Source organism: Apis florea, unplaced genomic scaffold (assembly GCF_048593485.1).
Source record: "Apis florea isolate Af1SG1 unplaced genomic scaffold, ASM4859348v1 contig_2272_pilon, whole genome shotgun sequence".
Classification (NCBI taxonomy): domain Eukaryota; kingdom Metazoa; phylum Arthropoda; class Insecta; order Hymenoptera; family Apidae; genus Apis; species Apis florea.
In genome coordinates, this window is record NW_028256549.1 from 5,325,207 (window position 1) to 5,341,361 (window position 16,155).

At 27.3% G+C, this 16,155-nt stretch overlaps 2 protein-coding genes across 4 annotated transcripts in view; one reads left to right on the plus strand and one right to left on the minus strand.

The window, feature by feature from the left end:
* On the plus strand, nt 1-15,209 carry Vps13B (vacuolar protein sorting 13B). 3 transcript variants are annotated; one of them, XM_086917794.1, is made up of 32 exons: nt 1-194; nt 458-741; nt 825-1,002; nt 1,076-1,154; nt 1,259-1,434; nt 1,526-1,629; nt 1,700-1,949; nt 2,008-2,195; nt 2,324-2,533; nt 2,629-2,767; nt 2,833-2,950; nt 3,050-3,192; nt 3,303-3,475; nt 3,557-3,733; nt 3,793-4,081; nt 4,166-4,328; nt 4,453-4,837; nt 4,960-5,095; nt 5,171-5,338; nt 5,408-5,631; nt 5,815-6,031; nt 6,126-6,330; nt 6,396-6,573; nt 6,636-8,762; nt 8,845-8,940; nt 9,024-12,597; nt 12,670-13,074; nt 13,148-13,324; nt 13,398-13,568; nt 13,633-13,826; nt 13,904-14,242; nt 14,324-15,209. In XM_086917794.1, the coding sequence occupies exons 2-32, from the start codon at nt 655-657 to the stop codon at nt 14,552-14,554; spliced, it is 11,301 nt and encodes a 3,766-aa protein (XP_086773920.1). In that variant the 5' UTR covers nt 1-194; nt 458-654; the 3' UTR covers nt 14,555-15,209. The 3 variants fall into 3 exon arrangements, with proteins under 3 accessions (XP_086773920.1, XP_086773921.1, XP_086773922.1); XM_086917795.1 differs by having other exon boundaries at nt 6,642-8,762; XM_086917796.1 differs by having other exon boundaries at nt 4,969-5,095.
* LOC100867735 (RING finger protein 37) overlaps nt 14,992-16,155 on the minus strand; it is a 2,002-nt gene continuing 838 nt past the window's right edge. The window contains exon 2 of the mRNA XM_003695974.3: nt 14,992-16,147. Coding sequence (XP_003696022.1) covers nt 15,313-16,147 — 835 coding nt within the window. The 3' untranslated portion in view covers nt 14,992-15,312. The remainder of the gene's footprint in view (nt 16,148-16,155) is intronic.

Below are 16,155 nucleotides of genomic sequence, written 5' to 3' on the forward strand. Positions count from 1 at the left end.
TAATTGCTGTGCACATGCAACTGCAGTGCACGTCAAATTAGAAAGGTTAAAGCAGACAGCATAAATAAAACTTCAACATATAAAATTAAGATTAAAACTGTCAATTGTAAATCATTCAAAGTGGCAATATATATTTTTAAAATGCATTTTTATACTTCAATTTATTTCATGGTCAACTGCCGATATTTAATAAGGTTAATATTTATTTTATACACATTAAATAAAGCATGTTATAATTTATATTCATTAAAATGAAAATAGAATAAAATATGTTTTTCAAAGCGACTATTAATTCTGTTTACCCTACTATATTTTCCTTTTAAAAATATTTGATTCAATTGCTTTAAAAATGAATGTTATTGGCAAATTTATATATACATATTTATTTTAATTTTTATTCTTATTTATATCATATTAATGATTATACTTATAATTTTAATAATTCTATAATTTTCAGATAAACTTGTGTGCATTTTTAAATATTATAAATATTTTTTTCTTATCATTGTGCTTGTTATTTCTTCTATCAATATATTTATTATACATATTGAATGAATTAATAGATCAAAAAGAAATTAAAACGTTCTTTATTTATATGAATTTATTAAACTTATACAAGAGTATGTGGAATGTATTGAATTATTATCAATCACAATGTTTAAATTGGAATCGTATATAACACCAGTGATTCTCAGTTATGTTGAAAAATATGTGAAAAATTTTAAACCAGAACAATCTCAGGTATATTAAATACATATAATTGATTTTGCCAAAAAGAATTTATATTTTTTTTCTAATGTATATTATTTCATTATGTATTTTAGGTCTCTTTATGGGGTGGTGATGCATCATTTCAAAATCTTGACTTACGATTGGAGGTTCTAGAAGAACAACTAAATCTTCCCTTTGTTTTTGTTAGTGGTCATATACATGAATTACTTATTCATGTTCCTTGGGTAAAAATTAATTCAGAACCAATTGTGATTACTATTAATACAATAGGTAAATATTAAACAATATGGTTTAGATTTATAAAGTTAAATACTTGAAAATAAAAAATTAATTTTTATTTTAGAATGCATTTTAAAATTAAAAGATGATAATAAGATGGAAACTAATCCTTCTTCCTTGCAAAAAAAACAAGAGATACCACAGTAAATAAATTGTTATTTTTATTAAAATATACAATATATTGCACTATATACAATAAATATACAATATTATGCACTATTCTTATTTGTTGTTATATAATTTATAGGGAAGAAGCTCCTCCTGGTTATATAAAAGGCATAGTAACAAAAGTTGTAAATAATATAACAATTAATTGTAATAATTTAATTCTAAAATATGTGGAAGAAGATATTGTTCTTAGTGTCAATGTCAGATTCTTAAGCATGCAAACTGTTAATAACAAATGGGAACCAGCGTTTACTGGTATATATCTTATTTTAAAAATATTTTAATTATTTTAAAAATAATCTTTCTAGTAATATTAAAATTATACATATAATAATATATTTTTCAGATGTTAATGGATATGAAGTTATGCTTAGAAAAGTTATTACTATTCAAGATCTAACATTATGTTTAGATAAAATGGATGCATCTGGAAAGATAGAAATATATCAAGTATTACTTTTTATTATAATTGTAAATTTATTTATATTTAATTTTTTTTACAATATATCTTTTTATTTAGGATCCTGTCTTATATCGATGTTCTGTTATTATACGTTTAATCATAAACTATCATAGTAATACTGCAAAAAGAGCTTCTATTACACGATTAGACCTTCATTGCCAAAAAATGGAATTTAGTATAACAGAACAACAAGTGCCAATGTTACTCAGATTAGCAGCATTGATAATGGTTTTGCAAACAAAGCAATTTCCATCTAATAAAGAAAAATCTTTAATTTCTATAGATGAAAGAGAAGATAGTATACAAGGTATTTTATTTATAAAAAATTTCATTGCATTGATTTTCATATTTTGTATTATTTTTAGATGATACAGAACATGTGATAGGAACTACTACAGATACTACAGGATGGGGTGGATGGGCTTGGAATATGGTGTCATCTTTATTACCTATCGATTGGGATAATGATTGGTCTACTGAACAACAAATGGCATACTCTGGACATACCATTCATTTAGGCATATATATACAAGATGCAACCTTAACTTTTAAGGTATTTATTTAAAATAAAATAAAAAATAAAATAATATATAAATAGATTTTATTTTTCTTTCTTTTTTCTTTTTTTTTTATTTTTTTTATTTTTTTATTTTTTTTTATTTTTTTTTTTTTTTTACATAGACAGTCGAAAATGTTAAGGAACAATTGTTTTATAAATCTCGTAAACTTCGATATAAATCATTTTTGACATTGCGATTGAATGGCGTAGTAGTAGATACATTGCTTCAAGGAATTGCAATGACTAGTTTTCAAATTGGAATGGGTTACATACGTGTATATCCAAGAGGAACATGTAGCTGTGGTCATCTTGAAGTAGTTGATGGAGCACAAGTAATATTTTATACTACAATTTTTAATTTATAAATATTTTTTATTTGAAGTATGACTTTTTAACTTTTAATAAACTAATAAACGATTTCGTTTAGCCACCTTTATATTTAGTAGCTGGAAACTTTAATACTCGTTACTTAAAAGATTCATTATTTGATGATGATTCAGTAGAAAATAAAGGAAAAAAACGAGAATATAAACAAGGAATATATTATCATTTACTTACAGTTTCAGGTAATCAAACTTTAAATCTGTATTTATAATTTTGAATTTAAACATTTAGATTAAAACATTTCTAGAGGAGCGATTAATGGAACGATGTCCGGCGTTTTCTATGGATTACGTTCATTGCGTTGAATTGCCAGATGATATAACACCTGAAAAATTGGCAGAGTTTGGATCTAATTTTGAATATAGGTAATTAAATTAAATAAACACATCCTTAAAAGAAATTTATAATAATTTTAAAATTTTATAAAATTATAAAAATCTTAATTAATATACTTTTTTTTTTAGTAATTTTCGCGAACGTAGAGTAATGAGATACGTTATAGGTGATTTAACTATTAGATTATGTTCAGGTATTTTTCACCGTATTGAAACAATAAAACAAGCTGCCGCAAATTACGATTATAATCCATATCTCATTACAAAATCAGGTATATTTATATTATTTGATTTATATATATATATATGATTATTATATTTATTATATTATATATTTACATGAATAGAAGTTATCTGTATAATCATATTTATAAATTATCAGATCCACTTGTAAACGAACTTCCTCCAGTTACATTGGAAGAATATGAAGCATTGCGAGAAAATGTATCTATGGTTGAAACAAAATTATTAATAGTTAAAGCTTCACTTCAACTACAATTAGCAGATCATTCTATTACAGGACTTCCAAGACAAAGAAAGATAGTTGAAAGTCGAGTAAGTAATATATATAGATATATAATGAATAATATTTACTGGAATATTATTTATTCTTTTTTTTTAACATTACTTTTTTAGACAACACCATTAACACCTGCTCTTACAGACGATCCTTATATGAGCATTGAATGTGATGAAGTAATATTAACTATGCTCCAACCTTTATATCCATTTAGGCTTGCAGCTTGTGCATCCAAACAAACTGATATTCCGACCGAAATGTTTAATCAATGTCATAAGATTATTACATTACAGGTAATGGAAAAATTAATGCAATATATGTTTTTTTTATGATAATAATATTTAATTAATAGGTCAATGGAGCCAGAAGTCAACTTTATTTAACAAAAAATTGTCATACATCGATAATAATGCCTTATTCTATTGAATGTAAAATTCAAAAATTGCTGTATCCACAGTATTGGAAAAATGGCGATTTAATACATGAAATATATGAAGCACATATTGACAGTATTACAATTACAGGAACAAAAGCAAAATTAATGGCTGCTATATCTATCATAACTTCAATTTTGAATTCTAATGATACAACAAATCCTCTTATTTGTTCTTCTTTATTTATTGATGCTTGCCAAGAAACAAGTATGTACTACTTTATAGTAATCAAAAATATTTAATTTATAGTATATATAATATTTAATATATGATATCAAAAAAAAATTTTAGATCCTGTATATCTGGAATTATTATTAGAAAACGTAAATTGTAAAAAATTATCATCTTTAATTACGATATCAAATGAATTAAGTATAAATTCGGTAAAAATGTTTGCTCTTAATGAGTCACAGCAAGCTTTTATATTTTCGGGACCAGAAAGTAACATTCATGGGTTGGCATATTTTAAATATATTAGCTAAATTAATGCTATATTATATTTATATTATATTAATAAATGCTATATTATATTTATATTATATTAATAAATGCTATATTAATTCTTTTTTCATTTTTAGTGATACAGCAAATAAAGCACTATTAACTATTGTAATGCAATTTCCACTAAATATTGATAAACAAACGCATCCACCTTTGATTTCACTTCAAGTAGCAGATATCAGAGCTTCAGTTGATCCACTGCTTTTTAAATGGCTAGAATATCGTGTTACGTATTATAATTTGGGTACTTTATGTACGACGCGACCCGAAACGCAACATTTTGAAGGTGCATCTTCTGATACTGGTACAAAGAAAAAAACATTTCCTAGTTTACACGAAAGTGTACATAGTTCTTCAGATAAAGAAAAACGAAAATCCGTCATTATCACAGAAAAATCAAAAACTTTACAAAATGATGAAATTGAAAAAAAACATGACTCTAAATCCGAAAATAAAGGACAGGTACATTACTTAATTATTTAACTAAATAATGATGCAGTTTCAAGTAATGTTTAATAATTAAAATTTTTTTATTAATTATTTTTGTAATCTTTTATTAGTTATAAAAAATTAATCTGTAATAGAACTTACAGAATTTGGGAATATTGGCCAGATTAGCAGAACTGTACCCATGGTGGTGTGGACTTGTATTAAGTGGATGTGTTGGACATATTGTTATTTATATACCATCAATTACAATGAGTGGTATTGGTGCATATGGTAAATATATATATATATATAGTTTATAAATAATTTATTTATAACTTTTTGTAATATTGATATTCATTAATTTAGGGATAGAAGAAGCCAAAGACAGAGCATTAAAAAACGATAATAAACTACAAATATTGATAATAAAATTACCTTCTCTTCTTGTTCATTCGTCTAATATAAATTTCGAGTTACTTATACCTTATCTTCACGAATTACCAGTTAAATTGCCGAAATCAATGTGGACTAGTAGTAAGTAATAAAAAATATATTAAGAAACATTTCTAAAATGTTTTATTTTATTTTAATAATTTATTTTAGAATTACAAAGTTTTCCATGGACATTAAGCCTTGTTGACTTTCATTGTTATATGTTACAACAACAGACGCAAAAAAATTTCATCAAAAAAGTTTCATTAAATGCTACAGTCGCTCTTACAACTAAAATTGCAACATCTCAATCTGGGGAAAATACATTAGCTGCTTTAGGTGTTTGTGTTCATATTGATAATTCTCCAATTATTGTTTCCATTTCTGAAGAACAGGTATTATAATAAAATTAATATATAATATAAAATTGTATATAGATAATATATCATACAATAATATATTATTGTATAATATAATATTCAAGAAACATTTAAGACATTTTCCAAATATTATATTTTATTATATTTTATTATTATATATATTATATTATATAATTATATGAATTATATTTTCTTTAGGTAGTTTTCATGAGTAAAATAATATCAAACATTTTAAGCGCGTTACGAACTACAACAAGTAATAATAAAAGTGTTATGCCTAGTAATCAAATAAATACCGAAACACAAGTTCTTCCGATCATATCTCAAACTCCATCTACACCAACACAATTATTATATCCTGAAGATACAACTACAAATTCAACTATTTCAACTTCAAAAGATGACAGTACACAAGGTATGATATAATGAAATTGTTTTCCATATATCCTTATATATGGAAAATATTTATATAATGCTTATATTATATGTATGTAATATATTTCTTATAGATACGGATGAATTAGTTTTGACGGCGTGGATTCAATGGACTATAACAAAAATTGCGATTAAATTATATGTAACGGAAAAAGAGACTTTATCTTCATTAAAATTAGTACTTGAATTGGAAGATATTATTACTTCTTTAGATATGCAACCTGTTTATTTTAAATTAAAAAATAAAATTACAACAGTCACAATATTTCATTATACAAGGTATATCATTATATAGAATGATAATTTGTACAATTTTTTTAATAAGTGTTAAAAATTTTTGATAGAGCACCAAATTCACCAACTTGGGACATTGGCGAATATGTAGGTGCAGTTCTTTGTGGAAGAGAAGATAGTTTAGAAAAAGGTGATGATTCCGGTTTTTTAAGTTTTACTCTTACTAGAGCAAAATCAGGAAATGTTCATACTCGATGGGGCACTTATAAACGACACAAGAGTCAAAAGGTATTTAAGAATATTTAATATTTAAAAACAATGCTAATATTTAATTTATTAAATTATTAAAGTTTCAGAAAGATATAATAACGGAAACAACTTTATCTTCTAATAGTTATATTTCTGAAATAGTTATTAAAGTGCAAATGGTAGATATAATTTTACCACTTACTATTGTTAATAAATATATGCAATTAGTAAAGCCTTTTACATGTTTTTACGAATCCATTGAGAAAGATGTAATTGAAAGTTCTGAACAAAGTGTCACAACACACTTAAACAGCATTACTAGTCTTGATAATGAAATTTTACCATTAATATATCTGGACTTTAAAGGACTTAGATTGATGCTACCAGTTTCAAATATTACAAAAATTAAGCCTCAACATGATCTATTAATGATTCAATTAGATGGAATCCGTATTACACCACATGCAGAAAATCCAATTTGTAGAACACCTTTAAGATTAGATATATATCAACTTGCAGCTCAAGCAAATATTTTAAGTATACCAGGTTCTGCAGTAGAAGATCGACAATATCAAATTAATATAAAAAATATATGTGCTCATACAACTACTTGGAAAAATTATCAAATGACTATAAACAAAAAAATATCTCAATCATATTTGTATACCATGAATGAAAATCCTGCATTAGAATGGAATAAGCTTGGACATGGAAGTAGTTTAGAACGTCAATTCTCCACACTTCCGTTATTATCAAAATTTGATTTGTGCTTGATCATTGCTCCACCCGTACTATTTAAACCAGATATTATAGTATGTGGTAGTGCAATTGAAGTGAATTGTATCACAGATATTGAATTAACAATAAATTTAGATCAAATTCAATTGATTTCAATCTTAAATAACGAATTAAAAAATGTATTATCAGGAAATTTTGAACGAGATAAAATTACTACAACTACATATATCAACATACCACAGAAACCTCTTTCAACAATAGGAAATATTAAACAAATTACTTGGATAAAACAATCTTCTGATGATATAGATATTGATGTCACCAAGGATAGCGGTATAGATTTTGAAACATCTAGCGTGAATTCTACAATTGTTGGCAAACCCATATCTTCAAATACTTCAATCCTTTTACCATTTGAATTTCTTGTGAACTGTGGAAAAATAACTTTCGTGCTTTATGATATTCATCAAGCAGTTACAGAATATGAAGTTGATATAAATGAAGTTGAAGAGGATGAAGGGGAAAGTCAAAAACAACCACTCTTTTATATAATGATTAATCAGCCGAACATTTATTTTTCGCAACAACATCCATCGCAAAAAATACAAATATCTTGTTTTGATATAACAATGGCACTTGGAGATAAAGATAATCAAGAATTAATTTCAATACCAACGGAAAAAGACTTCAAAGTTTTTATGATCGAAACGAAAAATGGCGATTTACATCCAGATACAGGCATTCCTCCATCTTTTATAACAATGAAATATGAAAAAACTATAACAAAAAATCCACAGTATTTTATAGATATGGGTAGACCTACAAAGATTTATTTTTCTTTATCCAGGCTAAATCAGATATATATTATAAAAAATAAAATACAGTCATGTTTTATCAAACAATATGAAACAAAATTATTAGAGCAATATGATGATATTAAAACATCTTCAATAACAAAATCGAAAAAGTTAAATTGGCCTGATCTGAATATATGTACAAAACAAATTGTATTATCGCTTAAAACTGATTCCGGTGCCGAAATAATAACCAGTTTAGCTTCATTATCCGGAAACATTTCATCTCTTCTTAGACCTGACAGAATATATTCCAATACATCTGTAGATTCTCTTATCATATCAGTAATTTTGAATAGTAACATAAAAGTGCTTTTGAATCCATGGTGTTGCAATATTACAATATGCTTACTTTGGGAAACTTGGTTAAACATTGATTCTATTCCTCAAATACAAATACAAGCAGATAGTGATAGCCTTTATTTAGATTTTGGACCAGAACAAATAAAAATTATTAGAAATGTTATGGAAGATTGTCAATTATTATTACATGAATTAACAAGATCACCTAAAAAGTTCAAAAATAATGAAAAACAAATTGTTCTTTCAAGTGAGCAACATTATAAAGACGATCTCAAAGCAGGCGCATTCCAATTTGTAAACGGAAATGCAGATGAATTACCTTTTCCATACCAAGTAAGTTTATAAAATATAATATTTCTTCAATAGCAATTTTAAAAAGTCATTTTATTTTTTAAATAATTATTTAATTCATCAGGTTATATTTTTCACTTATCCTCAACAATCAATGGCTTGGAGATATCCTCAACCAAGAACATTAACTAAAATACATGTATCTCCAGTTCCATTTGAAGTAAGTAAATTATTTTTCTTGGAAAATTATATATTCAAATAGTATATCTTTTAATTTTATAACAATTTTTTTTTATTTTTTAGACATTAGATTCTGATATTGGATATGTTGATAAAGTACTTTGTGCTCTCGAATATTGGAGTGACAGTCACATGTCCTATCAGCGATATGCCGATTTTTACTTATCAGAAACAGATTCCTATCGTTTAGAGCTTCCTGAAAAATCCCCAGCAAGAGCAGTAGCTTGTATATGGCGTGTAGTTTTACTACCAAATAATAATCGACCTCTTACCAAAACTATAATTTCGGCTCGCGTTCTTGCAGCTTGTTTACGAATTGATTCATATTTCAATTCTTCGATTATACCTAATATACAAGCTGCGCTTAATATTGGCACTATTCATATATCCATGTACAACCATGTTAGTACAATTATGTACAATAATTTACAAGCTCCATTAAAAAATTATAGTTTGAAAGGTACAATTCCCGAAATTCAATGTTTTATGACTTTAGAACATAAAGGAGCTATTCTTGTATTTAATAGATGGATAGATGGTTCAGTTCTGATTGATATTAGTGGTACATTTGGAGTACATATACTGGATTATGGTCATTTAACTATGCAAGAAATATTAGATCCTCTAGAAGCGAGATTTCAATTATCTTTATCAGACAAAACGGATATATCTTTCATATGCAGTCCATTTGCATTGAAATTGAGTCCAACAATAGCTCATACTCTTGTAGTTTCAATGCACTTATGGTATGCATCCTTAGAAGAAGAAACCAAGACCACGATTCTATTCACACGTTACGTCATAGCTAACGATAGCAATATGACTATCCTTTTTGGCCAAAGTGGAGCAGGAGATAATATCTTATTGGAAAGTAGACAATGTATCTTTTATTCATGGCGAAATATTGGCAACAAGATGTTACGAATAGCTATAGAAGAAAATATTTGGTTATGGAGCAAACCATTTTCTGTTGGTGCAGATGGAATTCAAGCAATCGAATTCAATAATTCTATCATGAAAGCAGCAGTATTTGTAAGCGTTACGTCACTCTCAGCTACACAGAAACTTGTAACATTTTCTGGTCAACTTATAATTTCAAATCAATTAATTGATAACTTCGAAATGAAATTAGTTAAATATGAAACTGAAATCGGATCAAAAGTGACTGTATTAAAAGATGTATATCCCATTCTTGGTAAAACTCGACCACCATCTGTCATACTTGATGGAAATAAAAAAATGGCAATACGTCTACGGTTTACGAATGTACCAAATTTATCTTGGACTGGTGACATTCCTCTTCAACCTAACGCCAAATGGGGACAACCATGGCTTGTTAAAGTTCCATTACAAGAACGAGGACAATTTTTAAGTATTTGGGTACGAATAATAACACAAATAATTCAGGATAAAACAAAAGTATTAGCTGTACTTAGTCCACTCTACATGATTCGTTCACATTTACCAGTACCAGCTAGAGTACAAATGGATACACCTTCATTGAAAATATCTTTAAGCACAATGGTAAATGGTCGAGGTGAAAAACAGCAATTATATTGTCCTGGAACATTTGAACATTTTCATCAGTTAACATTTCAATTAGAAACTGGAGTTTCTACATCTAATCCATATGTACCATTGTCATATAGCTCTGTGGATCAAAGAAAATTCTTTAAAAGACCCGAAATTGAAGATATCGATAGCATTTTACAAGAGCTTGAAAATCAAAAAGATGAACTTCAATGGCCTTTCCAAGGAGACGAGGTCGAAGAATGGGTATCTGCTGAACAACCCCAAACACACGTACAAGTGAAATATCAGGATGCTGGGTTAATTTCAAGTACTTTACTATTAGAATTACAACCTTGGTGTTTCATGTTAAATTCTATGGGATGTCATTTATCTCTTGTATCAGAAGACATTGAACTTTGTCAAATTCCTCACTATGGAATTGTAACACCACCAAAATTAGAAGGTACATTTCATTTATGCGTTGGAATCTGTGATACATTTTACACATCCCAGGCTTTACAATTAGCTCGACTTGATTGGAGTCAAAATTTTTACATGCCACGAATCGGTGGACTCATTCCTGTTGAAGGAAACATTAAATCATGTGTCGATTGCGGTTCGAGTGTCTCAATCATGAGTATCAATTCTAGTATGCATGAGGATATGCGACTTGTACGTATAACGAGTAGTCATGTTATTAGTAACTTAACATCCCAAGAGTTATGCATTGCAACATTGGCAGTACATGAAGATACAACTAGACTCGAATTACCTAATGACCTTACTCCTTATAGTCTTAATATTTCACCATCTGAAGATCAGAAACAAGGTATTCCAATTACGCAATGGTATACGTTATACATGGAAGATATTATAGAACCTCTTGTACTTTATATATCTTTGAGTGTAGGGCATAAATGGTCTTGTCCAATTCGAGTCGACCAAGGTATGAGTCGTAAATGCATTGCCATTCCAAATGGTTCTACTACTATACCAGTAGTCATTACAATACAAGAAGACAAAGGCACAACATACATAATGATACATGTAGATTATCATCCTCAACTATTTATTGAAAATACCTGTGCTTTTAAAATTCTAGTAGGTCAAGCTAATGAAACAGGGGATGGAATAATAACAGACACTTTTCACTTTACATGGATTTGTGAAATAGAAAGTAATGCAACAAGCCATTATTCTACTCCTTCTAATAGTAGTAGATTACCTGATGTACCTATTATTAATACATCGAATATATTATTATTTTCCGCTGTGACAAATAGCCATAATGATAAAATAATAAGAAATAAAGAATTACGATGGTCAAGAGGTATAAATTTATCCGCTATATCAAATACATCAGTGGATCAGTATGTACGGTTACCGTCTTATGGAGACGTGAAATTGATTATGCAGAATCGTTGTTATACCACTTATATTAATATTGTTCCAATATCTCAAGTAGAAGTTTCCGCAAGAGATATTAGAAGTCGACTTTTACGAAAAGAAAATGATATAAAAGATGCAGAAATAATACGTGATAAAATTTCTACCGATCCAGATGATGAAAAAACAATTGTAAACGTTCAAAGTTCTGAAAGCTCAACTTCAGTAACAACTTTCTTCTCAGCTCAAGATGATTCTATCGTTACAGAAACTAAAACTACTTCACAAATAAATTTACGACAATTAATAACGGATATAGAAAATGTGAAAATCAATACGAATGATGATACAAAAGATATTGATGAAAATATTTCTAAAGAAGGTTCAGCGACTATTTGTCTTCGTGGCGTTACCATCATTATTATGCATGACATGAATGAAAATGCTCAAAGAATTGAAGTAGCCAGCTTATCTATGATTGATGTCATTGTTGCCATTAATGCAAGATCTAGGATTATAAATATACGTGCCTTTGTAGGCGATTTACAATTAGATAATCAGTTATTTGATCAAGGAGGTTTTGATTTTCCAGTAGTATTAATTAGCCAAAGTCCGCTTGTAATAAAAGAAACAGCATTTTACACAAATAATTGTTTAATAAATAAAATAGAACAAATAAGAGAAAATTCATTAATTGCGATTGATTATGTATTAGAAAATTGTCAGGGACAATTAAGAGGTACTTTTATAATTTCTTCAAATTTCTTTAAATATTTTATATAAGTTTTTTTTATCTTGATAATTTTTTTAGCATCAAAAGATCTTCATATAAAAATTGCACCAATTAGTGCTTATATTGAAGATACATATATAACTCAATTATTGAATTACGCAACTTCAATGATACCATTTCGAGTTTTTGAATCAGATGACATGAAAAAAACAAGAATGTTAGTTTCAACTATTGGAGTGTACATTCCTGATTATATAATGGTTGATGCAAAAATATTAAGTAGTCCATTAAGATTACAAAATTTAAAGATAGAACCTATATCTATCTTATTAAGTGTACATACTTCTATACATTTATATTTGGCTTTAGATCATTCTCCTTTATATTTTAGTAGTTTTGAAAAAAAAAATATTTTAACTACATCTTATAGACTTGGTAATGCAATTACAATGCATTATTTATCTGGTGCTATATTTGGAGCAGGTATGAAAATTATATTATATATCTAAATCTTTCTTTATATTAAATTTTATGTTTTAAAATATTTGTACTTTAGGTTGGGTAGTAGGATCTTTAGAAATATTAGGTTCACCTGGTAGCTTAGCACAAGCTCTTGGTTCAGGACTTCGAGATTTTATTTCTCTTCCATTTCAAGGTTTGTTGCAAGGACCATGGGGTTTTATTGTTGGAATAACACACGGTTCAGCTAGTTTAATGAGACATGTTACAGCAGGTATTAACATATGAATATAATAATTATAAAACTTATTTATATTTTTATATTTAATTTATTTTATACATTACAGGTACATTAAACTCCGTAACGAAATTAGCATCTAGCGTAGCACGAAATTTGGATCGTTTAACACTCGATGAAGAACATCTTCAAAGGCAAGAAGAATCCCGTAGAATGCGTCCTCAAGGAATGGCGCAAGGACTATATCAAGGCTTGACAGGATTTGGAATGAGTCTTCTCGGTATTTAAATATTTTTTTTTAATTCATTACTTCGTATTAATAAAATTTTTCTTTATGTATTTAGCCGCAGTTGCGGGTTTGGCTCATCATCCTTTACAGCAAGTTTGGTCCGGGGAAATAACAACTAAAAGCCTCGTGACTGGTGTTGGACTTGGACTTGTTGGAGTAGTTACTAAACCTTTAAGTGGAGCTGCAGAATTATTAGCGTTGACAGGACAAGGTTTACTTCAAGGAGCTGGTTGGAATTCTTTGCCTTCAGTAAATAACTCATTCTTTATGAAACTTATTTTAAATATATTTAATAAAATTACTTAATAATATATACATTTTTATAGCCTCGACAACGTCCAGTGGTTCAATATACATCTGGCAATAATAATGCAACTATTAGATATGCTTGGTGGTTATTACCTTTACTTGAAAATAATCATGGAAACATCTTGCATGTTACTAATGCAGATTACTTAATCCAGCAAGGCACTAGTCGTCCTATAACGTTAGTTTTAACACGACATGCGTTATTAATAGTTAACACGGCTGAAGATAACGTAGAACGGATATTTTTATTAAAAGATTTAACGAGTGCCGATCATCATTTGGAATCGACGATATGTTTATATTGTTCTCCTGAAATGATACAAACTAACAGAGCTATATCTCCAGCACCATATGAAGTATAATATATTTTTTACAATTTTTTTATTAAATATAATTAGAATATATAATATAATTTTTAATAATATTTCTGTTGACAGATGGATCGTGAAATGCGAGCACGTGTAGCGGAATATGTACGAACTAGTAGTACTGGTTTAGCTAGTGTTTCTACAAATAGTGATGTCCAATCTGATATTTTTGAGAACACTATTCCTAATTCTGATCGTACACTCACATTTTATGTTTCCCCAGATTCGCGTAATTATTTATTATCGTTATTTAACATCGCCAAACGACAAAGTCAAGGTAGTGGATTTACAGTGTTATAATGAATAAGTAGAATGTATTAGATTATTTTCTTGTATTCAAAAGTAGAAACAGTGATCAAAGCTCCGTTTCTAAAAAATGAAAAGTGATAAAATAGTATTGTCTGATTTAAAAATTATTTTTAAATGTGATATGCAAAAAAAAGTTCGAATTACATGATATACATGTGTACATATCTACAGCAACATTTTTGATTCTATTTTAAGTAATAAATTTAAATTTATGGATCTTATTTCATCTTATAATATATTGCACAGAATAAGACTATGCACAATTTAAAGAAATGTTATTATATAAAAAAAACGCTTTTTCAATTTTTATATAAAAAATTTATGATTAATAATAATTAAAAAAATTCTTTTCACAAATCTTGTAAAATTTAATAAATAACGTATATAATGTACATATCATAAAAAAATCATGAAAGTATGTTTGCAAATTTAAGTATGTGATCAATGCATTTTTATTAATATAATATATATTACATTCTGTGCAAATATTTCATGCAACACTAACAAAACAATAAACATATGATAAAGGACAAATTTTTTGTGACTTAAAAATATCCATATGTAATGTATTATCATTTATTTAATATTTGATATGTATGAATTGAAGATAGAATGCAATAAAATATAAAAAATTTTATATTTATTATATTTAGTCAAAATAATTATTAGATTTTTTTATAATATTGAATATAAAATATTCACAATTAATAATCCAACAATATAAATAATATATAATAATGTAAAATAATTTAATCATAAATCCGTTGTATCTCATTATTTTTATAAGACATGCCACAAGATATACACTTATTATTTCCAATAGATGTTAGGATTTTTCTACATAAAACATGCTTGCATGGAAGTTGATAAAAAATGCCATTAGGACAACAGGAACAATTATTTAACTTTGAATCATTCTTTGGAATGTTATTAAAACGTTTTAAATTAGGTATTGATATATTAATATCAAAATGTATTTCATTATTAAAAGTTAAGTCTCTTGTATCAGTACAATCATTTTTTGTTTCATTTTCTGTATCTATAGACACAGGTACATAAGAATTGGCAGTAATTTTTTTCTTTACTGATTTATTAATTGAAGTAGAAAGAGTTCGTTTTTGAGATATTACAACTGGCAATTTATGACAGAGTTTGTTATTTGCTTGTGTAACAGAACAATGCAATTTTGGTTTTATATTATTTGAACTTTTAATTATATTTCTTTTTAATAAATACTGAGGAACTTCTGCTACTTTTTTATCTGTTATATCCGAAGATATTGCGCGACCTAACACTCTTGGCAATTTTTTAATTTCTTCTACATTACTATTTTCAAGTAAAAATTTATCTATTCGTATTTTTAAAGTACTTGCTATAACAGGTTTACGATTTTCACTAAATGGCAAACCAGTAAAAGGATCTGTTAATCTTCTTCCCCATATTGCTTCATTTTCCTCATGTTTCAATAATGTACTCTGATCAATTATTTTTCCACTTGGCAATAGAATTGGTTGTGTCATGATTTCATAAGTAATAGCATCTAAGAAACATTCTGGAACTTGTAAATTTGACTCCAATCTTTCTCTAAAACA